We start from the raw sequence: 24941 nt of genomic DNA on the forward strand, positions 1-24941 counted from the left end.
ATCTTGCCCTTGCTTTCCTCCCGATGTTTTCACACTCACAACCAGGAATGTATGGGAAGGTGTTGAGTACTCTTTATCTTGTTAGTTTCGTTTCTTTCTACTGTACTTCACAGCAATAAGCAGGAAAGGAGGAGGGGTAAGAATAACAGAGTCATACTACTTCGGTCCTCCATGATACTTCACAGACCAACTTTATGGAGGGCCATCAAACCATTAATTACCCTTGGAATTTTACCATGCTTGACATACTGCCCACTCCCCTTTAATCAACGCCGGGGTTTCTGAGGAAATGCTTTATAAAATTTGTTAATCAGGTCAGGGGCCCTGACATCCTGCTCTACCACCCATTCGTTTTGGCTGGCAGGAAAATGTTTCCATCTAATCAAATAATACAATACTCCACGTTTGAATTTTGGATCTAAAATTCCCTGTACTTCATGATGACTCTGATTCCCAATCTAGATAGGTTGTGGAGCTGGTGGTTGAGGGCGCCAAGGAGTACCACCTGGGTCTCGTCTCAGAAGACTGCAAGGGTGTATTTTACTAAACATTTTGGGCAACTCTAATTCAACTGTCACCTTGTTGATCACCCTCTTTATTTTGAACGGCCCCAGGAAGCGATACGCCAATTTTTTTGAAGGTTGATTCAATGGGAGATTCTTGGTTGATACAAATACTGTATCCCCTACTTTAAAGTCCCAAGCGGGGATGTAGGATTTGTCATACTGTCTCTTATAGGCTTCCTTAGCAGCTTCCAGGTTTTCCTGTATTCCACTCCAACTTTTCCCTAACTTTTCCCACCATTGTTCAAATGTTGTGGGATCTCTCGATCCTCCCCCCCCCCCCCGGCAGCAGCGGGACAGGTTTACCCTCATATCCGTTCACTATCTGAAACGGGGAGGCTTTGGTCGAGCTATGCACACTGTTGTTATAACCATATTCAGCAAACGGCAGTAGCTCTACCCATACCATACCATACCAAACCTTTAATGGCATAATAGATTCAGATAAAAATACACAGAATATAAAAATTTAAACATTGGAGATAAAATCAAAATAAAACCGAGCTTACAGATACATTCAAACATGGTCAGAATTAAATTTAAGGATGTCAGCCAGAAATTTTGCCACAGCCTCACTAACCACCCCCTCAGTATCACTCAATAAATAATAACAGGGTGGCAGAATAGACAAATCTGGAGAAAAAGAAAGCTTGCCAAATAAATCTTTACAGAGGTTATGGTAAAAAGAACAATCAAGCAATATATGCTGGATTGAGTCAGGGGTATTCGCTCCACAGGAGCAAAGTCTGTCGGCTAAAGGGACTCGCTGATATCTCCCTTGTAAAACTTTGGAGGGAAACGCGTTTAGTCTGGCCAACATAAATGCCCTGCGATGACTTGGAGTGGTTAGGTCTGATAGATAATTGGGCATTTTGCCACAAAAAGCATAAAGACCTAAGGAAGCTGGAGAGCAAGTATAAGGGAGAGTTGGCCGTAATTTCGTTTCCTCCAATTCCCACAGTCTCAGTTTAATACATCTGAAGATATATGACTCTTCAGAGGTAGAAAAATCATCTACCTCTAACCCCAATTGATTGAGTTTAGACAGAAGCACTGCTGTCCAGGACGAAATATATGGGTCTCTTTTCATACAATCAAGAAGGCTGTTGGGATCTGTTCTAAAATGAATTTTGAGCCAGAATTTAAACACTGCAATCCAGGCTTTTGTCTCCACCAAAGACTGACCCACTTCAGAGCAGAGAGCAAAGTAGGACACACATTTTGGCAAACCAAGAATTTGTCTAAAGAATGAGGCTTGAATGCCCTCCACTTTCCTGGTAAAAGCTGAGATCCATATAGGGATACCATAGAGGATTTGGGCAAGCGTTTTGGCTTTGAATACTTTAATAGCTGCTGGAACTAATTGGTTGCCCCTTGCAAAAAAAAACTGTTTAATTTGAGCAGCTGAACACTTAGCCAAGTTGATGGTGTTGTTACGATGTGAAACCCAGCTTAACTTGTGGTTAAAAGTGATCCCCAAGTATTTAAAATTTTTTGTTTGCTCGATTGTTGAATTGCCAATAAACCATCTCTGTGGGCCCCAGCAATTTGAAAAGACAACTACTTTAGATTTGGTATAATTGATAGTAAGTGAATTACAATTACAGTAGTCATAAAAGGCGTTCAAATACCTTTGCAGGCCCACTCTTGTACAAGAGAGGATGGTAGTGTCATCGGCATAAAGTAATAAGGGGACCGCTCGGCCTGCAAGTTTAGGCGGATGACCATTGATAGGGGTCAAAAATTGTGCCAGGTCAGTTAAAAATAAATTAAAAAGATGTGGGGCCAGCACACAACCTTGTTTTACCCCCTTTAACACTGGGATTTTACTAGTCAAGTCACCGCTAGAAGAAAATTTCACTTGGCAAAAGGTATTAGAATGAAGTTTCCTCAAGAGAAACAGCAAACGAGGGTCCATTCCCAGGTAACCTAGCTTGATCCATAGTTGGGCTCTATCTATTGAATCAAAAGCACCCTTCAAATCGATGAAGGCAGCATATAATTTTTTTGACCCGGTATGCATATATTTTTCAGCAAGGAAGGCCAGAGTGCAGCAGTGATCCATAGCAGATTTGCCTTTGGAGAAGCCAATCTGTTCAGGACCTATGATGTTGCCTAGGCGCATCCAGTCAGTTAATCGGAGTTCTAAATGTTTTGCATACAATTTGCCCACTATAGATAATAAACTAATGGGGCGGAAGTTTTCTGGTAACTCCAACCCCCCCTTTTTGTATATTGGGATAATTATAGAGTCAAGCCAAGAGTCAGGGATGGAGCCATGCAGATCGATAAAAGAGAACAATTTTGCAAGGGGCAAGAGCCACCATATTCAGCAAACGGCAGTAGCTCTACCCAATTAGACCGTTGGTGATTCACATAACACCGTAAATATTGCTCTAAGAGCGCATTCACTCGTTCCGTCTGTCCGTCGGTTTGGGGATGGTAATCTGAGCTCAGACCTTGTTCTAGTCCCATCAATTTGCAAAACTCCCGCCAGAAGTTGGCAAAGAACTGCGGCCCACGGTTACTAATTATCTTGTCAGGGAATGAGTGGATTTTCACAATATGATGGAACAATAAATAGGCTAATTTCTTTGCCGTAGGCAATTGAGCACAGGGAATAAAATGCGCTGTTTGGAAAAAGTGTCCACTACTACCAGAATTACGGTTTTCCCTTGCGAGGCCGGTAATTCAACTATAAAATCCATTGACACTACTGACCACGGCCGGGTGGCTGTCTCCAGGGGCTTTAATAGGCCTGGAGGTTTCCCCCCTTGCTTTTTTGCCATCAGACAGATAGGGCAGGAGGCCACAAACTCAGAAATGTCCTTTTTCATGGAGGGCCACCAAAATCGTCTATTAACCAAATGTGTTGTCTTCACATACCCAAAGTGCCCCACCAATTTGTTAGAATGGCAGAACTGCAAGACCTCCTCCCGGAGGCTTTTGGGGATGTACAGCTTGTCGTCTTTGTACCAAAGCCCATCCTCCCCTTTTGGCACCTTGCCTGGCCGTCCTTCCTCTTTGTTCTCGGTTTCAGTGGCTAGACGCTTCCCCCCACACACTTTTCTGTAGAAAATTTCTATCTTGATTTCGAGTGGGTGGTTACCGTGGCGACCACCTGAGTAGGGAATATCAAGGAGTCTACCACTTCCTCTTTCTGGCTATTGTGCTGAGGATGGCACGATAGGGCATCTGCCAAAAGTTTTTTGTGCCAGGGATGTGTCATAAAGTGAAATTGAATTTTTAAAAAAATCCCGCCTACTGAATTTGCTTCTCTGTGAGCTTACGGCGGCCGGTGAGAGCCTCCAGATTTTTGCGGTCGGTTCAAATTTCAAATGGCAATTTCGTGCCTTCTAGCCAGGACCTCCAGGTTTTTAGCACATGGGTGACTGCAAAAGCCTCTTTGTCCCACACCGACCAGTTTCTCTGCTCGTGAGAAATTTTTTTGGAAATATAGGCGCAGGGTCTCAAGTGCCCCTCGTCATCCCTTTGCATGAGTATGGTGCCTACCGTGACGTCGGAGGTGTCACATTGCACAATGAAGGGTTTTAACTCATTGGGGTGACTTAGCACGGGCTCACTTGTGAACAGCTGCTTCAGTTTATTAAACACCTCTTGACACCGGGGCATCCAGTTTAACTTCGCCCCTGATTTCTTCGCATCCAGCCCCTTCCCTTTAGTTTTCAACAATTCAGTAAGGGGTAGCATTGTTTGGGCGAACCCCTCAATGAAGGTGCGGTAAAAATTTGTGAACCCGAGGAACGATTGGAGCTGTCTATGTGTCCTCGGGGGAGCCCAATCTAACACTGCCTGTATCTTACTCAGATTCATGGCTAGGCCTTTGCCAGAAACTCTGAAACCCACATAGTCGAGTTCGATTCAGTGGAACTCACATTTAGTCAGTTTGGCATACAGTTTGTGCTTTAACAATGTGATGAGTACCTCCCACAAAAACTTCACATGTGATTTGAGATCCTGAGAATAGATAATGATATCATCGAGTTACACCACTACCCCCTTAAACAGATACTCTCTCAGCACTTCATTTATAAAATTCATGAAGACCCCCAGGGCCCCTTGTAACCCGAACGGCATCACCAAATACTCAAATTGTCCCATAGGTGTATTGTACGCGGTTTTCTACTCGTCTCCCTCTTTGATGCGCACTCTAAAATATGCGTCCCTCAAGTCCAATTTGGTAAAAATCTTCCCCTCTGACACTGTACTGAGCAAGTCCTTGATGAGGGGTATCGGGTACGCGTTGGAGGTTGAAATCCCATTAATCCCACGAAAATTGGTGCAAAGCCTGAGTGAGCCATCCTTCTTTTTCCAGAAAAGGATGGGGGCTGCGTGGGGGGCTGTGGCCAGCCGTATAAAACCCCTTTTCAAATTCTTATCTAAGAACTTCCTCAGCTCCACCTTTTCAGCCCACCTCATCGAGTACAGCTTTGCTTTAGGTAGCGTTTGCCCCAGGATTAGTTCAATGGCACAGTCTGTGTCCCTATGGGGCGGTAACTTGTCCGCCCTTTGCTCACTGAACACCCCCCGTAAGTCTCGGAATGCTTTGGGGATTGTCTGAACTTCCTCCACAGTCAAGCAAACTTTCTCTTGCCGGGGCGGAGGATTCGGCCCCCATTCCCTTTTCCACTGATGGGTCCAACACCTCACATCATTGAATTCTATTGTTTGGTCCCCCCAGCGGATATCTAGCTCATGTTTAGCCAACCACCCCACTCCTAGAACCACATTGTATGAAGAGGAGGGAGCTATTACGAATGCCTCTTGGTCCCAATGGTCCTTGATGCCCACAGGGACCAGCTGTGTCTCTAAAATACAGGGTTCCCACCTCATCACAGACCCATCCATTTGCTCAAACTGGATGGGATGGGGCAAGGCTGCAGTGGAAAGTCCCAAAGCGTCCAGTAGCTTGGGGGTGATTATGTCTCTTGTGCACCACAAGTCAATCATGGCCCTCACACGAACGAAACGTCTGAGTTTGCTATTTAGCAAAGTCACTGGTACAAAATACAGGGACCCCGTTATTCTCACCCTGAGTGGTGCCGGTGCTTCGTTGACCTGCTGGTTGGCACCATTTAGAGCAGGTCGTCCTCGTTTCCCGCCGGCTCGTCATCCCAGGACATCTCACTCAGCTCGTCGATGATGATGGTCTCCTCGGGATCGAGCTCGCCGCCACGCTGCTCTTCGCCGCATCCTTAGGGCGGCTGGCCTGCTTTTTAGGTGTCGGTGTGCTTGTTTTGGAGCTGGTCGACGCCAGTCGAGGGGGATTTGGGCAGTTGCTGGCCAGGTGGTTCGGGTCCCCACAGCGGAAACATTTGCGGGTCGCCGGAGGTTTTCCTCCTCCTCCCCACACCTGAACCTTCTTCGCCTCTGTTTTCACCCCAGATTTCGTATCCCGACTACCTTTACCGCTCTGCTGCTGGCGTTGTAGAGCCACCCTCTTCATGTTGGTCTCCACTTCTCCTGCCAGCTGTATCCACCCTATCAGGGTGGTTGGCCTTGCTTGTTGTAGGGCGCGATCCAGCACACTCGCGTTCAGCCCTCGGGTGAAATGCTCGATTTTCATTAATTCACTCCACCCTCTCACCTTGGTCGCGTTGGAACAGGCCGCATACTCGCAAATCAATTTGGACCCTTGCTGAATGTCCCTCAAGGTGGCCAATTCTCTGGTCTCCTGGAGTGGGTCCTCATATTGCGTCAGCAGTGCTTGGAGGAAGGTGGCCATGTGGTCCAGTTCGGGGCTCATGGCCTTGTACAGACTCATGTACCAACACTTAGCCGCCCCCTTTAGCTTCGACCCCAGGTAGTCGACCCTGCTGAACTCATTGAGGAACGTGTTCCCCCAGTAGTGCATGTAGCTGCTGGCTTGAATGGTAAAGCACTCCACCTCCTCAGGATCCCCATCAAAGATGGCCTCCAGCTCCCTTCCGTGACCCACTTCACATGGAGGCAGCGGTCCTGCTGGCTGCGCTCGGGGTGGTACCACTGAGGGTCTAGCTGTGAGCTGTTGTGGGATTCTCTGGGGGTTGGCTGGTCTCAGAATACGTTCGATCTGCCTGTTGAACTCATGAGCCATGATGGTGGTCATTGCTTGCATCTCATCCCACAACCACTTGGTGACCCCTTCGACTTCTTTCCTCACCATCATCCGGAATTCCCGAGTGATTTCATCTTCTTCTTCCCCAGGGCCTGATGATCCTGGGGCTCCTTCCACCTCCACTTCTAGCAGGGGAGGCTCAGCTTCTGAGCAGGTCACAGCTGCGCTCCCCTCTCTAGGTTCGGCCGCCTCATCGGCCCCCACAGCCATCTTCACCTGGCGCATGTGCCTGGTTAGGATGACACTGGGGCTTCATCCATCATAGTGGTGGACGTGTGCAGCTGCCACTGATGAGGGGTGACCGAGAGTTGTTGAATGTGGAGAGGTGAGCCTTTCCCCGCGACTCTCCGGGCATCCAGCATGTGCCATGGTGGTGTTGGTGCTCTCACCCCTTCCTCTGGTCCTGGAAGTTCACTGCTCTCTGGAATCTTTTCAGCCATCTGGTTACAAAGTTGCCAGAGCCGTTAAACTTCTTTTTTGGATCACTCTCAAAATGTCAAGCATGCAGTTTCAATAACGATTCAGGTGGTTACAAAACTACTCTATGATTCTATGATTCTAAATTTGCTTAGAGGAGTAATAATGCACACATCTTTATAGTAAGCTGCCTCAGGCAGGTTGTCTGGAGAAGCAGCATATCAGTTTTCCAAATAAATAAATAGTGGCGGCAGCATTTTCCATTGGTACAAAGAGCTTCCCTCTGACTGAAGGCTATTGCACTGGTAGAAGAAACTCTTATGTCAGGAGAAAACTTCTTGTCCCAAAGGAAGTTACTGCCATTAACAGAATGGATTCAGAGGACCCAACTGTAATCTTGTTTCTAAAGTGGAACTCATTCATAATAAATACTTGGTTGTTCCATTTTATATATTATTTTTGTTGAAAATGGTGCATTCTTGGTTTCTCATACCTTATTGTCCCTTCCACTTCCTATTATCTTCTCACTTTATGTTGATAAAGTATATGTGCCTTCTAATAACACATTGCAACCTTGATGTACATATGTGCATGGTTGTATCACAATCATTTTTGTTTCTGGTGTTTTACCAAAGCATAAGTGTACACCTGTATTTCACTAAAAATCTGCACATAAAGAATCTTTCTGTTTAACTGTGTTATCGATGTATATGTGCATGTCAGTTAATGCAGAGAGTAGAAAGGATGCCGATGAACTCAAGGAAATGAAAGCTGTTTAAATTCTGATTCTGGAATTTATTGTAGAAAGTTCCCTAATTGAACCAGAAGAAGCAAAATATGGCACATAACTAAAATCTCAACCATAAAGGAACAGAAATAGGAAAATTAGTTCAGCCATAATAGAAAGTAGCTGAGCATCAGCTTCACTTCCAGTATGAGAAACAGAAAGCATGTTAACATTCCCCTTGGGGGTGTAGCATCATGAGAGTCGCAGGTGGACACGTAAATTAGTCGCTCTCCTTCCCCTCACCCTAGATAGCTTCAAAAAAGCACACAAACTCTCTTCATATGGTAAAGCCCATAACTCTAAAGTTGCATCAGATCCCACAAGAAAGAACATCATAAAATCATGTCTGGTAAGCGCCTATTTTATTGTTTAAAAAAGCGGTGAAAACACGGCTGGTGAGCCTCAGAAAGCTGTTTGGCTGGAAGACAGTGCTGCTGCCCTCTAGTAAGGGGGATTTTTTTCCCTCTGTTCAGGGTATGAAAGACCCTTCTGGGAAGGGTCTATGCCTATCAATCTTAGTAAAAGATTAATCCAAGATGACGTCAAGCACCTTTAGCTGTTGATTTCGGTTTTAGAAAGTTGGGTAGCTGCCTTTTCACTTAGATTTTACTTAATGGTCGCCTACCCCCGTCAAGAAATCAGGCCTCCATAATAGTAATACCAAAGGAACAAAGGGATCCTACCTTACCTCAATCATACAGACCTATCTCCCTACTGAATGCAGATTTTAATGTTCCCCCCTCTGTGATAGCTAAAGTATTGATTGTTTTTAAAATGTTAATCTTAATGTTTTATTTATTGTATTGCTTATTTATGGATACTGTTAGCCGCCCTGAGCCTGCTTCGGCGGGGGTGGGCGGGATACAAATAAAATTTTACTTACTTACTTACTAAATGCCTCAACACATTCATAACAGAATATGTTAAGCAAGATCAAGTAGGCTTCATGCCTAGAAGAGACCTGATAGACAATACTCATAAAGTTTTTACTCTTTTACACTTTGCCAATTCTAAAGATTTACCAATTGCGGCATTATCAATAGATATCGAAAAAACTTTTGATTCTTTAGAGATAACATTTATGAAACAATTATTGGTACATATTGGTTTTGGGAAAGTATTTTTGCATGCTATCACAGCTATATATGATACTCCACCAGCTTACTTGAAAATAAATGGCCATGTGTCAAACAGGCTTTTCTTGGAGAGAGGCACTAGACAAGGGTGCCTTCTCTCCCCTTTATTATTTGCACTTTCTATTGAGCCTTTGGCTAATATGATAAGAGTCACATCAAATATACAGGGTATTACAATGAACAAAAGGGAGTATAAACTTACCTTATACATAGACGACATTCTGTTGCTGCTAACTAATCCAGAGACATCCCTATTAGAGGTGTAAAAGGTATTTAATTATTTCAGTGAAGTCTCGGGCTTGCAGGTCAGCCACAATAAATCCAAACTTATGTTACTAAGTTTAGACAGGAAACTAGGGGAAAATATAGTACACCAAACAGATTTTCAAATAGTTAAGGAATACTTAACATATTTAGATATTAACATATCAAATAATCTGGCAAATCTGATTACACACAACCACAACAAAATTGCTAAAGAAGTTAATCTGAAACTCAGTGAATGGGATAAGAAAAATTTCTCCTGAACAGAAAGGTTTCATTTGGTTAAATCCTTTATTTTGCCTAAATTAATTTCTTATTAAGAGTTATTCCAATACATATTCCAAGTACATTCCTGAATATATGGCAGCAAGTGCTGTTAAAATTGTTTTGGAACAATAAGAGACATAGAATTAAAGCCTGTACTCTTTACCGACAGACAAGGAAGGGAGGTATGAACTTTCCTAACATAATACAATATTATAAAGCAATTCACTTTCAAAGATCACTATTATATTGAGGGAACAAAATGAACCAGACTGGGTTATGGCTTTATTGAATACTCTTTCCCTCATTCTATAAAAGAAAGTATATGGCAAACCAGAAAAGAAAGACCAAATATGTTAGAAGCATTATCTTACCTGCATCCTATACTGAAAGAATGGCACAACATACGTAAGCATTTCTTACCTGTAATTTCAAGGTTCTCCTATTATATAGGGCAAGCGTGGTTTCCTCCAGGGCAAAACGCACTGGACTATAAATCTTGGCATGCAGCTGGCATAACAAGATTAACGGACCTGATGGTAAAGAACAAATATACAATGTTGGAGAAACAAGACTTAGAAGCTAAAATACATAAGACAATACCATGGTTCCAATATCTTCAAGTATCACACTTGTGTTCCACAATTAAATTAACAGAAATCATGAAACATCCTTTATCTGAATTAGAGATGATATTTAAGCTTAGTGAATCACAATCAAGAGGTATTATTTCCAGAATATACAAATTATTGAATACAAAACATCAAAAGCCCACTCTAACATATCAGAAGAGATGGCTGAAAGAATGATCTATCACTCTTGCCCAACATCATTGAGATAGAATTTGGAAAATATTTGAGTATACCACAAATATTACAACAATTAGGACTCTTACATTTAAGCTATCTACCTTCTGCTATTGCACCCCAAAACAACTCTCTTACAGCAATAGAGATCTCTCACCACTATGTTGGAAACAGTGTTCACACCCAGGAACATACACACATTGCTGGTTATGGTGCCCCAAAATTTACTCATATTGGGAAAGTGTAGTGGACAGGATAAAATGCATTACGTGCATAAGTATTCCTTTAAAGACAGAAACTGTTCTGTTAAACTATAGGGATCATTTAAAACTGACCACAGTAATGGCTAAAATAATAGCTTTATTAATATTTGCGGTGAAAATAACAATCGCAGCACAGTGGAAGCAGATAGCGGCTCCAAACTTAAAAGCAATGGCATGCAAAGCTCTGGTGGCTCTATATTATGGAAATGTTAACAGACATGACAAAAACAGATGTAGACTTGGAGAATTCAGATTCTTATACAGTTTGGCATCTGATCCTGGAATATCTGATTTATCAAAAGGAGATTCCTGAAGTGATAACATCACTACAAGTATGGTAATGACATTCTTAGTAATATTACATATACGACTTGCGTGAGACTGTATACATTCTACAAGATATATGAATTTTATGCTTATTGTTTAGGTATATATGTACTGACTGCCTTTAATCACAACCTTGTAAATGCATTTGTTGATGAACTACTCTCAGTTTCTAGTTTATGGTTGATTTGGAAAAACTTAATAAAATATGTTACCAAACAAAAAACATTCCCCTGTAAGGGCCTAAGATGCAACACATTATCTGTTAAAGGTAGGCTGTGAATTTATTCTCTGGCAGAAAGCTGATGGTAATTAAGTGTTCCTTTGTAAAAATTTGCATATTCTTTTAGATATTGTGTGGGTTAATTAAGTGTTCCTTTTAAAAAAATGCATATTCACTTAGATATTTTGTGGCCTAAAGTAAACAATGCCTTTCAAGGCAGACCTCTCACAGGTATGATAATGGCATTGGGTTTAGTCTGCAAACTGATTGCCTTGAAAGATTTTAGGAGAAGGCTATGAGGTCTATCATAGGTGATACAGATGTAAGATAACAGTTCTCCTAAATCACAGTGGGCGTTTTCGCACTCACCTTCAGCCGGCGCGACCCCCCTCTTCACCGCGCAGGATCTGCGCGGATTTCGCACTAAATGCCGCGGAGCAGCCGGAAGAGCCGGAAACTCCCGGCGCAAAAGCCGCTCAAACGTAAACTGCCAAAAAGCAGTTTCCGTTTGCACGGCTTTTGCGACGGGAGTTTCCGGCTGCTCCGCGGCATTTAGTGCGAAATCCGCGCAGATCCTGCGCGGTAAAGAGGGGGGTTGCGCCGGCTGAAGGTGAGTGCGAAAATGCCCAGTATGAATATGATCCAAAAAATTAATGGAAGAACCATATTAAAAAAAATCTAATTTCTCCAAAGTCTGCTTCTCGAGAGGGGGTTGGGAAGTGTATCACTCTGACCAAAGATGTTGGTCTGCCCATGGAAAACAATCTGTATCTATAAAGCTAATAAAGAATACTTCATATGACTTCACTAATACATACCTTGAGGTGGAGGGAGTGATATGTATACATTAATCAACATAAAGTATATATATGTGTGTGTGTGTGTGTGTTTGTGTGTGTGTGTAGTGCAGTAGTTAAAAGTGTAAGATTAGTATGTGAGAGACCTGAGTTTGAATTCCCACTAGTGCCATGGAAGCTCACTGACTGACCTTAGGTCAGTAACTTTTTCTTAATCTAACCTATTTTACAGGGTTAGATGCAAGTAGGCAGTCTTGTTGGCATGAAGTAGTACAACAAAATAGGAGTCGATTGCACCTTTAAGACCAACTTAGTTTTATTTAGAATGTAAGCTTTCGTGTGCATGCACACTTCTTCAGACGAGGCGTGAGGTACAGTAAGCAGAGCCACATATAGCTGGTGGGGTTTGGAATGCAAAGTGGTACAAAGTTAAAATCCAATAGAAGAATTGTAAAATAAATATAAAATAAAGTAAAATAAAGTGAAATATTGGCTGTTTATCTCATTACATATACTAAACCCATCTTCCACTATATTTTAATGTATTTTTTCCTAATGGCAAACTAGAATGATGTATATATTTATGTTACATGCTAAAAGGTAAATTAGTTGGACAGGAAAAACTTCTGGGAAAGAAATGCCCTCATTTTGACCCAGGTTTATTAACAATGTGAGAGTATAGTGAGTATAAATGGGCAATGAGTATAAATGGGCAGTCTTCACAGTGGAGGACGGTAAGCAGTGGGGTGCCGCAGGGCTCGGTACTGGGTCCCATGCTCTTTAACTTGTTCATAAATGATTTAGAGTTGGGAGTGAGCAGTGAAGTGGCCAAATTTGCGGATGACACTAAATTGTTCAGGGTGGTGAGAACCAGAGAGGATTGTGAGGAACTCCAAAGGGATCTGTTGAGGCTGGGTGAGTGGGCGTCAACGTGGCAGATGCTGTTCAATGTGGCCAAGTGCAAAGTAATGCACATTGGGGCCAAGAATCCCAGCTACAAATACAAGTTGATGGGGTGTGAACTGGCAGAGACTGACCATGAGAGAGATCTTGGGGTTGTGGTAGATAATTCACTGAAAATGTCAAGACAGCGTGCGTTTGCAATAAAAAAGGCCAACGCCATGCTGGGAATTATTAGGAAGGGAATTGAAAACAAATCAGCCAGTATCATAATGCCCCTGTATAAATCGATGGTGCGGTCTCATTTGGAGTACTGTGTGCAGTTCTGGTCGCCGCACCTCAAAAAGGATATTATAGCATTGGAGAAAGTTCAGAAAAGGGCAACTAGAATGATTAAAGGGCTGGAACACCTTCCCTATGAAGAAAGGTTGAAACGCTTAGGGTTCTTTAGCTTGGAGAAACGTCGACTGAGGGGTGACATGATAGAGGTTTACAAGATAATGCATGGGATGGAGAAAGTAGAGAAAGAAGTACTTTTCTCCCTTTCTCACAATACAAGAACTCGTGGGCATTCGATGAAATTGCTGAGCAGACAGGTTAAAACGGATAAAAGGAAGTACTTCTTCACGCAAAGGGTGATTAACGTGGAATTCACTGCCACAGGAGGTGGTGGCGGCCACAAGCATGGCCACCTTCAAGAGGGGGTTAGATAAAAATATGGAGCAGAGGTCCGTCAGTGGCTATTAGCCACAGTATGTGTGTGTGTGTGTGTATATATATATATATATATATATATATATATATATATATATATATATATATATTTGGGCGCTGTGTGACACAGAATGTTGGACTGAATGGGCCATTGGCCTGATCTAACATGGCTTCTCTTATGTTCTTAACAATAGAATAATTAACAGGCTCACATTCTGACATGTTACTGTTTTATGGTTTCCCATGGTAATGCAACACAGATCAAAGGTTTTCTGAATTTGTTTATTTTACTATTCTGCTATTGGATTTTAACTTTGTACCACTTTTCATTCCAAACCCCACCAGCTATATGTAGCTCTGCTTACTGTACATCATTTCTCGTCTGAAGAAGTGTGCATGCACACGAAAGCTTACATTCTGAATAAAACTAAGTTGGTCTTAAAGGTGCAATCAACTCCTATTTTATAAGGTTGTTTAGAGGTTAAAATGGTGGAGAGGAGAATGATGTAAGCCTGCTTGCGTCTCCATTTGGGACAAAGGCAGGGTACAAATGAAGTAAATAGATATTTCTCTTTATATGCCAAAATGTTTAAAGAACTTTTACAGAAAATTGGACCACATGTGAGAGTATTTTATGACAGCAGTACAATGACTATGGGTGGGAAGGTGGCATGGTAGAGTCCAATCTCATCAGATCTCAGAAGCTAAATAGGGTCAGCAGTTGGGTGGGAGGCCACCAAGAAAGGCTCTGTAAAGGAAGGCAATGGCAAACCACAGCTGCTTTTTCACTTGCCTTGAAAGCCCCTTGCTAGGGTTGCCATAAGTCAGCTGTGACTTGATGGCACTATTACGGTTGCCAATCCCCAGCTTGAGGCAGGGGATCCCCTGGTTTGGAGGCCCTCTCCCCACTTCAGGGTTATCAGAAAGTGTGGGGGTGTTTAATGTCCACTGGACACTCCATTATACCCTAAGGAAACTGGTCCCTTTAGGGTATAATAGAGAATCTATCCAAGGGTATTTGTGGCTCGGGGGGTATTTTTTGAGGTAGAGGCACCAAATTTTCAGCATAGCATCTGGTACCTGTCCTTAACACACACACACACACACCCAAGTTTCCAAAAGATTGGACTGGGGGTCCAATTCTGTGACCCCTCAAAGGTGCCCTCATCCTCCATTATTGAAGGGAAGGCATTTAAAAGGAGTGCAGTCCTTTCAGATATGATGGCCAGAACTCCCTTTGGAGTTCAATCATGCTTGTTACAATGTTGCTCCTGGCTCCACCCCCAAAGTCTCCTGGCTCCACCCCAAAGTCCCCAGATATTTCCTGAGTTGGTCCTGGCAACCTATTTCACAAATGCATATGTGCATACAACACACACTGGCTGTATGTCAACTTTTTGTCTCTTTTTATAAAGCAGTGTTATAATCGGCTAGTGAGCAATGGAACTACAGTCACTGAGCTTCATATCTCAGAGCTCCCTTTTACAGCACTGGTGACGAATCCTTTTTCATAATGTCAATGCCAGTGCTGGAAATAAAGGGTGACTTTTTTTTCCAAGTCACAATAAATTGTATTGATTCTGATGATGAATTCCACTAAATCCAAATATGCAGAAAACACAGCATTGCCTGAAATGTCAGTGTCTACTGAAGGCTTCAAAGCATTGGCAGAAGAAACGTGAATGGTTCAGACATCCACACTCACTGCTTCTGGACCTCATGTAAACATGCCAAGTCCATTTATTTATTTACTTTATTTGTATGCTGGTTTTGTTATTTTATTATTTTCACTTATAATCTGCTCTCTCACTAGAATTCAAGGTGGATTTCAAAACAATAAACTTTTCAGTCCATTAGCAAGTGGATTATGATGCCACTATTTGGATCTAACAGCAAAGTTTTGAAGTAAAACAGAACAATTAAGTTGGACTGGGATTGTCCCAGAGTGGCTTTTATCATTCTTCTCTCCTCCACTTTCTCCTCACAACATCCCTGTGGGGTAGGTTAGGCTGAGTGTGTGTGACTGACCCAAGGGTTCCAAGCGAGATCCCATGCCAAAGTGCAGAGTCATACCTGTAGCTCCCAGATCCTAATCTGACACTACTACTCCACAGCACCCTCAAATTACATGTTCTGGCTTTGCAAGTGCACCTGTTCATTTTACTGAAGAGATGTGCACATCTCTGTCCTTTACATAAACTCTGAGCAAGGAAGTAGATCTCGTCACTCATGCTTCGTCCGTCTTTGCCTGGCGTTCATGCTGAAGTCACCCTGAAACACCAAGTGGATGCTGTGTCAGAACCATCTGTGATTTTTTATTTAATTAACCCTGTTATTTAACCCTATCCATAACCCTCAATTCCTTATGTAGCGTATAAGGTGGTCTGTGACAACTGATTTGCTATTACATGCTAAAAATATTTGGGACAGGTCCCCCCCCCCCCCCCGAAGGATTTGTTAACAATAAGATCATATTTGACTTTCCGAACACCTGCTGTGCTGAAGAAAGCGGAGACTAAACTTGGGACATTCTACATGCAAAGCATGGTGCGCCACCACTGAGCTACGGCCTCTCCCTAGAACTGAAACAGCCCTGTATGCTAAATTTCCTGCTTCCTCCCCACTTCCAAGTGCTAGTGTATGATCACTAGGAAGCTGAGATGATCTTCTTGAATGACTTATTCCCTGTACATCAAACCTAGCAAATCCTAAAACATCCATCTTGCATATATATATTTTTTTAAAAAAATAACTTCTTCTCTTTTTAGGATTTGATACCTACTTCACTTCACGTACACTGGAGAACAACAGAAGAAATGTGTGGTTTGCAGAATACTGGGAAGAAAACTTCAATTGCAAGTTAACGATTAGTGGGTCAAAGAAGGAAGACACGGATCGTAAATGCACAGGTAATTTCATTGTCTCTGTCCTTCTCATGATGCTGTACGTGGCCAGCATTGCAAAGCCTGTATAGCTGTCTCAAGGAAACCTAGTTGGAGATAGATTGAAAAGAGAGATTGAATTTTCATAGGTTTTATAGAAATTGGACACAGAAGCATAAGCCTTCCAGGACAAGGGAAACAGATTAGGCAAAAATGCACTCTTTCTGTTTCTACCTGTCTTTGTTGTAGTAACTGACATTTCCCATTGATTTTGTGCCTCAAGAGAATGAGGTGGTTGTCTCATTTTGAGCATTTCTTTTTACATGCTTTTCAAACAAGAGGAATATTTTTATAAAAGCTGGCTTTGTAGTCACAGTGCAACTGAAGATTAAAATGCACAAAATTCAGAGTTATTCTGAGTGATTTAAAAAAATATATATTTCAGGGTTTGTCTCTGTGCAAAACATGCATCTTTGTTCAGTCTCCAGTCCACCCTACCTTTATTCCAGCACAATGGTCCTCGGTCGCATAAACAGTGGCATTATAACAAAAGTACTAAGTCCATAACACAGCATAAAATAGGCACATTAAAATTACATATAACTTGTGATGATCCATAGGCTTCCTGGAGAAAACATGTTTAAGTCATTTTCCAAAAGCTTCTGAGTGACTAAGCAAAATGGGCTTCGCAATGGAGGAAGCTTTACAGGTTTTGTGCTCCTGTAAAGAAGGTGATGGCATGTAACACTCACAAAACATATGTTGAGCTATGAGCCATTGCTTTTGACTTATGGTGACCCTATGAACTAATGACCTCCCAAACATCCTGTTATTAACAGCCTTTCTCAAGTTTTGCAGACCAAGGGGCATGGCTTCCTTTATTGAGTCAATCCATTGTTAATTTTTCCTCTTTTCGTACTGTCTTCAGCTTTTCCTAGCATTGTTGTCTTTTCTAGTAACTCTTGTCTTCGCATAATGTGATAGCCTCAGTTTAGTCATTTTAGCTTCTAGGGAGAGTTCAGGCTTGATTTGATATAGAACTCACTCATTTGTCCCTGCTATCTGTAAAACTCTCCTCCAACACCACATTTCAAATGAAACTACGGTATTTTCTTTCTTTCCATTTTTTTTTCATTGGCAAACTTTCACATCCAAACAGAGCAATTTGGAATATCACAGGATATCACAAGCAGTTTGGCCCTACATAGCCACCCCTCTCCTCCCAGTAGTACAATAGAGTTCTGCCCTCTCAAATTGCTAGAGTGTCTGGGAAAACCATAGAGTTTTCCTGGAAATGCCTTGAGTGGCCGCAAGTGACGTCATTGCACCAGCAATGTTGGGGGAGGTTTCCCCCACTGGCCCAATGTGGGCCGATGGGTTGGGAACCTCCAGGGCAGGAGAACCCCTGCCCGGCCCGGGGGCTTGGCAGCCCTACTGCAGTTCCAGTGTGGTTGTATCTGGAGTAAGGTAGTCTAGATGACTTACATTGGTAGGGAAGTAGATACAAAATAGATATAGAAGTACATTTTCCAACAGGTGGAAATGAAACACAAATTCACTGTAGCTAAATTATGGTCCTTTGGAAAAACCATGTTGACTATGGGAGCCACATATTTTTTTTGAGTTGAAGCTTCTGAACCTCATTGGATGAAACATCATAATGTATAGCATATTATAGTCAAGAGAAGAAATTACTAGGGCATGGGTGATAGAGATCCCCATGATTTTGTAAGAGTAAGCACAGCTGGTGCAGGCAATTGAAGAAAAATGTGGAGTGCTGTTATATACAGCAGCATTCTCCTAAACTATGGCCTGACCTTTTAACTGTTTCACATTACCTGGCAATAGGATATGTGAGTGACTTAAAGTTAGCCATCTGTGAAATTGAAATAAGAAACTTATCTGAGAAGGTTATTCTGAGGGCAAATTAAAATGCTGGTAATCAAGCACAGAAGTGCATTTAAGGCCACTGTTTTTTGTTTGTTTGTTTGTTTGTTTGTTTTAAAGGGTAGCTTAAGTCTTTTCTGGATTGTGGCTATTAAAGAAATTATTATTTGCTTTGCAAATTGAAAGTTTACTCATAAGAAACCTTTATACCAGGGGTGTCAAACGTATGGCCTGGGGGACAAATTAGTCCCCTGGAGGTCTCCTGTCAGTCCCATGAGTAGGTCTGCTTTCCTTTCCCCTCTCTCTTGATTCCTTCTGTTTCACATAAAGTTTATATCTCCCCTAACTGGCATTACATTTTATGACACACATGGCCTGGCCCTACAAGGTCCCATTTATGTCAGATCCAGCCAGCCCCGTAGCCAAGATTTGGGAAGTCGGGGGGGGGCTCACATTTTTTCAGGGGGCACTCAGTGGCCTCCCCACCTTAGCCTTCCATCCCACAATCATGCTGCCAGCACCCCCCCCACACACACACAACCTTCAGTCAGGGCTGGATCTACAGAAATCAGAGAAATTGTTGGGGGAGGGGCACTAAAGGGACAGCTGCCGTGGTCCTAGTTCCAGCTATTTTTTCCTGCAGCAGAACTGACCAAAGAGGGGGACAGCAAGAATACCACCAGAGATAAATCTGAGGAAACAGCCCTACCTTCCTCATTGTGCATTACAGTGTTCAGAAGATCCCACCCCCTTTCTTGTGCACTCAAATATATACAAAAGCGGCGTTTCTTCCCTGATGTCAGATGTTTTGCTTTTGAGTGCACGAGAAAGCGAGGGGGGGGGATATTAAGGCCATATTCTTATTTTTGCATTCAGAAACAAATGGGCTTAATGCATCATTTCTCAGTATGGCACCCAATACAAGCGGCAGCATTTTATTGTGAAGAATTTCCCCAAACAAGTTTACAGAATAAAAAGTCACAAACAAACTTACATAATTGGGAAGGATGAGATTCAGATGACACAACTGTGGGGAAGAAAATAGCCTGTCGCCCTGGCTAATGTGAAAGGAGGCGTGGTCTGGAAGTTTGGAATGCGCACAGCTTGAAAAAGGGAGGGGGGTTGTTTTTATTTTTTTGCTTCCTGTGTCCAGTAGCTGCACTGCGGATCTTACTGAGAGGGTGGGACTGGCTGTGCTGAAGCAGCTGCTGTTTTAATGATCAGTGGCGTCATCAGTGAGAGCCAAAATGGTTGGGACTGGATTTCTCCTTCCCTCCCTTCTTTTAGAGATGGTTGAAATGTTTAGCCTCCATTCTGAACCAAATGGGGAAACTCTTAGGCTATGGTCGAGGGTGGCAATGTTATGTGTGTGTGTGTGTGTTTGCTTTGTACTCCACTGGTATGGATCCTCTTAGCAGGAACTGCTGCTGTGGGGGAGGGGGGAGTTTGTGCATCTGTTTTCTTTAACAAGTGACTCACATACAGGTTTTATTCAGGCACCTCCTCCACATCCCAAGCCACACAGAGCAAGGCAGCCAAGGGGGACGGGGAGCCAAGTCCGAGCCAGTCCCAAGGCCAAAGGGAGGGAGCCAGCCGAGCCACCCGGAGCAAGCCAGCCAGGGAAGGAGCTGAGCTTGCTGGTGGGGTCTTTTAATGCCTCTTCTGCCTCCTCCAGATCCAGCCTTGCCTTCCATTCCCTTCCCTGTTTGCTGTGTCTTCCCTCCCTTCCCCCTGCCACTCAAATTGTGCGGGAGGGGTGGTTGAGGCAGCCTCTGTCAGGATTTAAAGAGCCCATGGAACAGCTGATTGGCGGTGCCCTTCAAATGGTGCTGGAAGGAGGTGACTGCTTCTACCGCCCCTCCCACGCCTGATTAGAATTGTGCCAAGTCAGGGGGCAAGTTGGGGCCAGGCAGGGCTGGAAAGTTAGGGGCCCTTGCAAATAAGTCAGGGGGCTGTGCCCCGTGAGGACCCCTCGTCGCTATGGGCCTGGATCCAGCCCTCATGAGTTCGATACCCCTGCTTTATACTGTACAATATAATAGTATAGTGTAACAGTGCATGTAATTCATATAAATTCTGGTATGTCAGATGTCTCTAATATTAAGAAATTGTCCTTTGTTTAAGAAGGGTTCAGATCCAAACAAATGTCATGAGTTCACTGGTATATAAAGAATACAGAGCATCACAGCAACATAAGACATACTGGATGTCCCTTATGTTATACTTTAGAACTCTGGAGTATCTCTTATTTTTTCTAAATTTTGACAGGCCTGTGACCTTTAGAATTAAATAACTTTCTGCATATCCTGAACTATCATTACTTTGAAGTTAAGGCAAAGATTCCTCCCTCAGCTTAGCATAACTAGTTTCTCTAAACTGGCATAGATCCATTCTGGGAGAGGCTTATCTTCCTCTTCCTTTTGGAAAACTGCCACTGATATCTCCAGATATCATGATTAATGATCATTGTGCCAACAGGTAGTAGCATTTAAAACCACCAGGGCTTTTTTTGAGCAGGAATGCACAGCAACACAGTTCTGGCTGGCTTAGCATCAGGGGGTGTGGCCTAACATGCAAATGAGTTCCTACTGAGATTTTTCTACAAAAAGCCCTGTGTGACATAATGGTGATATCAGGGAATGTGGCCTAATATGCAAATGAGTTCCTGCTGAGCTTTTTCTGCAAAAAAGCCCTGAAAACTACTAACATCTACTTTCCAACATTTTCATTAAATACTTGGAAAAATAAGCTGATGCATTTTGTTTGTAAAAATGGTTTTAGTGGGCCTGTTATTTTAGCAAAGACAAACATTTCTGTGCTAATACAATGACTCTGTCACAGTTCTAACAACACTTTCCTGGGAGTAAACCCCACTGAAGAGACATGAGGTGGATTCTGGGTAGACTTGCTTGGGATTATTGCCTGAGCTTTCAAAGAAGGTGTTTCCTAAGTGGCCACTGGTTGCCACTAATCTGTCAATGTCCACAATTTCCTGAGTCATATCACTGTGGAAACTAATTGCAACTGTGATTCAGCTTTGAATACATCATGCCCTGAGCGGTATTTTGTCTGATTACCAAACGACAATTATTTAGACAAACAGTATATTGAGGGAATTGGTTGACAATTGTAAGTACAGTGGATGAAGTCAGACCACTACAAATGCAAACTTTGTCTTTACCTTGTGTATTAGGTTCAGGTTTCGCTGGCAAACTCACAGAGCTCTGGCTACACAGGTCCCTCTCCAGAATTTTCTTTTTTTCATGTTGGAGAGCTGGAAGTGATTCAAATCAGTAAATGACAGCAGCCTTTGTGGCTTGTGAAACAATTATTAAATTGCTTCAAAAGACATTCAAGGTATTATAATTTGCAAGGCAACATAAATGTATTGAATCATAATTCCCATGAATGTAACATTTATAGATACAGGGTTTTCATCACAGGGTTTTTCAGAAAGGGCGCTGTGAACAGAGGCAAAAGCCCAACTGTGGCTTCCAGGGCCCTGCTAGAAGTGCTCAGGGCCTCTCCCCCTAGTACCAGTTACCTGGCCAGTAGGAAACACTAGGCAGGAAAACTAGGCCTAGGCTTGTATCACTGGCCATGTGGCAGCATCACTTCTAGCCAGAAGTGATATCTTAAGGTCACTGGCAGTGCAAGGACACTCTGGTATTTGGGCATCTCTATGGTAAATATAACTTCACTGTAGAGTTTTTGCCAAAATACCAGTGTCCCTACATCCCTGGTAGTGTGAAATATCACTTTTGGTGTTTGCCCTAAGCCTAGGGTTGCCAATCCCCAGGTGGGGGCAGGGATCCCCCAGTTTGGAGGCCTTTCCCCGCTTCATGGTCATCAGAAAGCAGGGGTGATCAGAAAGCTTATGGAGACTGGTTTCCGAGGTTGGATCATGGAGAGTTGAGTCGCTTCTCAAAGAGGAGTGGACTGGAGCCTCTGTTCTGGGCAGAGAAGGCGACTTCGACGCCTGCTGCCTATTTTTCTCAGTTAGGGAAAAGACCAAGACATGCTAAGGAAATTTTGAGGGGGTTTACTTTGGCTGACGAGGAGTCCCAGTGGGGTTCCTTTTAGGCTTTTAAGAGTCCCCGGTGAAGAATTGCATTCCAGCATCTACAGAGGGTCTCCGTGGTCATTAAATTGACTTAAACTTATCAAGATTCAAGCTTTCTTTAGACTATTCTAACATCTTAAATTTATCTCTGGAAAGAACGGTGTAAAGGATATATTTGGTTTCAAGGTAAGAAGATCTTTATCTATCATTCAGGGACTAAAATAAACTTTATATGAGATAAGGATTGAAATTCGGACTTAATTACAACATCCTAAAGTTAAGAAGAAGGAAAGGGGGTAATTTCGGGACTTTTTAAATTTAAGAAACGACGTTATAAGCTGAAAAACAACTTATCTAAAAATTTATTTTTATTTTTAGATAACAACTATTTTATTATTTTTAGATAACAACTATTTTATTATTTTTAGATAACAACTATTTTATTATTTTTATTTTTAGATAACAACTTATTTAAAAATCAGTGGAGCCGGCAGATGTTTTCATAACAGGGTGAAATATATTGGATTATATAAGTGAAAGTAAGTTTGGTGGACTGTAAAAGAAAAAAGGAAAATTTCTAAAAAAGGTCAGAAAAATCATGGGTGCCGTTTTGTGTAAATTGTAAACTTTAAAAATTAATATCTTGAGCTAGGAAGCTCTGAGAACAGCGATATTGGGCTCATTGAAAAGGACATGTTTTAATCTATAAGTTCCTGTGGTTTAATTTTAATTTTGTGAGACCAACTTTAAAGCCTATTTTTGTGATGGGAAGACAGTAATGTCTGAACACAAGCCAGGACCAAAGCTACCATGTTTGAGGGCCAGTTCACTGGAGGAAGGAAAAATGGCTAAAGTACAAATACAAGAGCAATTAGAGGCTATGGAGGCAAGATTGGATAAGTGATGAAAGATTTAATAACTGATAATAAGAAACAATTAAAGAATTTTAAAAAAGATATTGAAGCAAGTGCAGAGGTGGTGAAGACAGAGATTTAAAAAGAAATTGAGGATCTCAGAAATGATACACAAGCAACATTAAAGAAAGTACATGTGGTTGAGAATAAAGTGAAAGACCAAGATTCCATGATTAATAAATTACAAGAGAAAGTAGTTCTATATATATATAGGGTCAATTCAGTGTATGCCCAGATGCCAAGATCGACAAGGAGATTGACAACAGGCTGGCAAAGGCAAACCGTGCATTTGGCCGACTGCACAAAAGAGTGTGGAGCAACAAGCATCTGAAAAAAGGCACAAAGATCAATGTTTACAAAGCGGTTGTGATGACAACCCTCATCTACGGCTCCGAATCGTGGGTTTTATACCGTCATCACCTGCGACTCCTTGAGCACTTTCATCAGCGCTGCCTTCGCACCATCCTCAACATCCACTGGAGTGACTTTGTGACCAACACTGAAGTCCTCAAGAGGGCAGAGGTTACAAGCATCGAGGCACTGCTGTTGAAGACACAGCTGCGCTGGGGAGGGCATATTTCTAGGATGGAAAACCACCGCCTTCCCAAGATTGCTCTGTATGGCGAAATTTCCACCGGCCATCGAAATAGAGGGGCACCAAAGAAGAGGTACAAGGACTCTTTGAAGAAATCCCTTGGCACCTGTCACATCAACCATCACCAGTGGTCTGACCTAGCTTCAGATCGCAAAGCATGGAGCCATACCATCCACCAGGCTGTCTCTTCCTTTGAGAACGCATGCATAGCTGGTCTTGAGGACAAAAGGAGATTGAGGAAGAGTCGCACTGCTACAGCACCAACCCCAAATCAGACTTTTCCCTGCAGCCACTGTGGCCGGATCTGCCTGTCCCGCATTGGTCTTGTCAGCCACCAGCGAGCCTGCAGCAGACGTGGACTACTGCACCCTTCTTAAATCTTCGTTCACAAAGTCAAGCCAAGAGAGAGAGTGTATGCCAAGAAAAACAAGTTGCCAAGAGATGTGGTAATAAGATTTGTATCAAGAGATATGGTGGGAAAGATCTTAAGTAAACAATTTGAAAAAAACATTGGAAGTAGATGGGAGCAGAGTAAGAATTATGAAAGAGTTGCCAAGAAAGGTCATAAATGACAGAAGACTGTATAAAAAACTAACTGACAAACTACGGGAGAATGAAGTGAGATATAGATGGATACTGCCAGAGGATCTAAGCTTTGAACATGGAGGAAAGAGGATTACAATTACAAATGTTCAAGAACTGAGGAGTTTTTTTGAAGAACATAGGGGATTTGGGGATACAGAATAAAAGAAGAATCACTATGGATTACAAATTAATATCTTGGAATGTAAATGGACTAAATTCACCACAAAAAAAGAAAGGCTACATTTCATTGGGTTAAGAAACAAAAATGTAGTATCATTTGTCCACAAGAAGTACATGTTAAACAAATGGATTATAAATTTTTATGGAATAAACAATTGGGAATGGAATTTCAGTCATTGGCTAAGGAGAAAAAAAGGGGAGTGGTTTTTTTATATTAAATAAGAATTGGATCCAAAGTTGATTTTTAAAGACAACGATG

At 42.4% G+C, this 24941-nt stretch overlaps 1 protein-coding gene across 6 annotated transcripts in view; it reads left to right on the forward strand.

Moving 5' to 3' along the window:
• The window catches only part of GRM7 (glutamate metabotropic receptor 7), an 870101-nt gene that overhangs the window by 551662 nt on the left and 293498 nt on the right, over nucleotides 1-24941 (forward strand). For all 6 annotated transcript variants that reach the window (XR_009555438.1, XR_009555437.1, XM_060239599.1 and 3 more), the window contains exon 5: nucleotides 16345-16485. Coding sequence is in view for 4 of the 6 variants with exons in the window: in XM_060239599.1 (XP_060095582.1) it covers nucleotides 16345-16485 (141 nt within the window). In the remaining 2 variants the exon portion in view is untranslated. The remainder of the gene's footprint in view (nucleotides 1-16344; nucleotides 16486-24941) is intronic.

This window comes from Heteronotia binoei, chromosome 5 (assembly GCF_032191835.1).
Source record: "Heteronotia binoei isolate CCM8104 ecotype False Entrance Well chromosome 5, APGP_CSIRO_Hbin_v1, whole genome shotgun sequence".
Classification (NCBI taxonomy): Eukaryota; Metazoa; Chordata; class Lepidosauria; order Squamata; family Gekkonidae; genus Heteronotia; species Heteronotia binoei.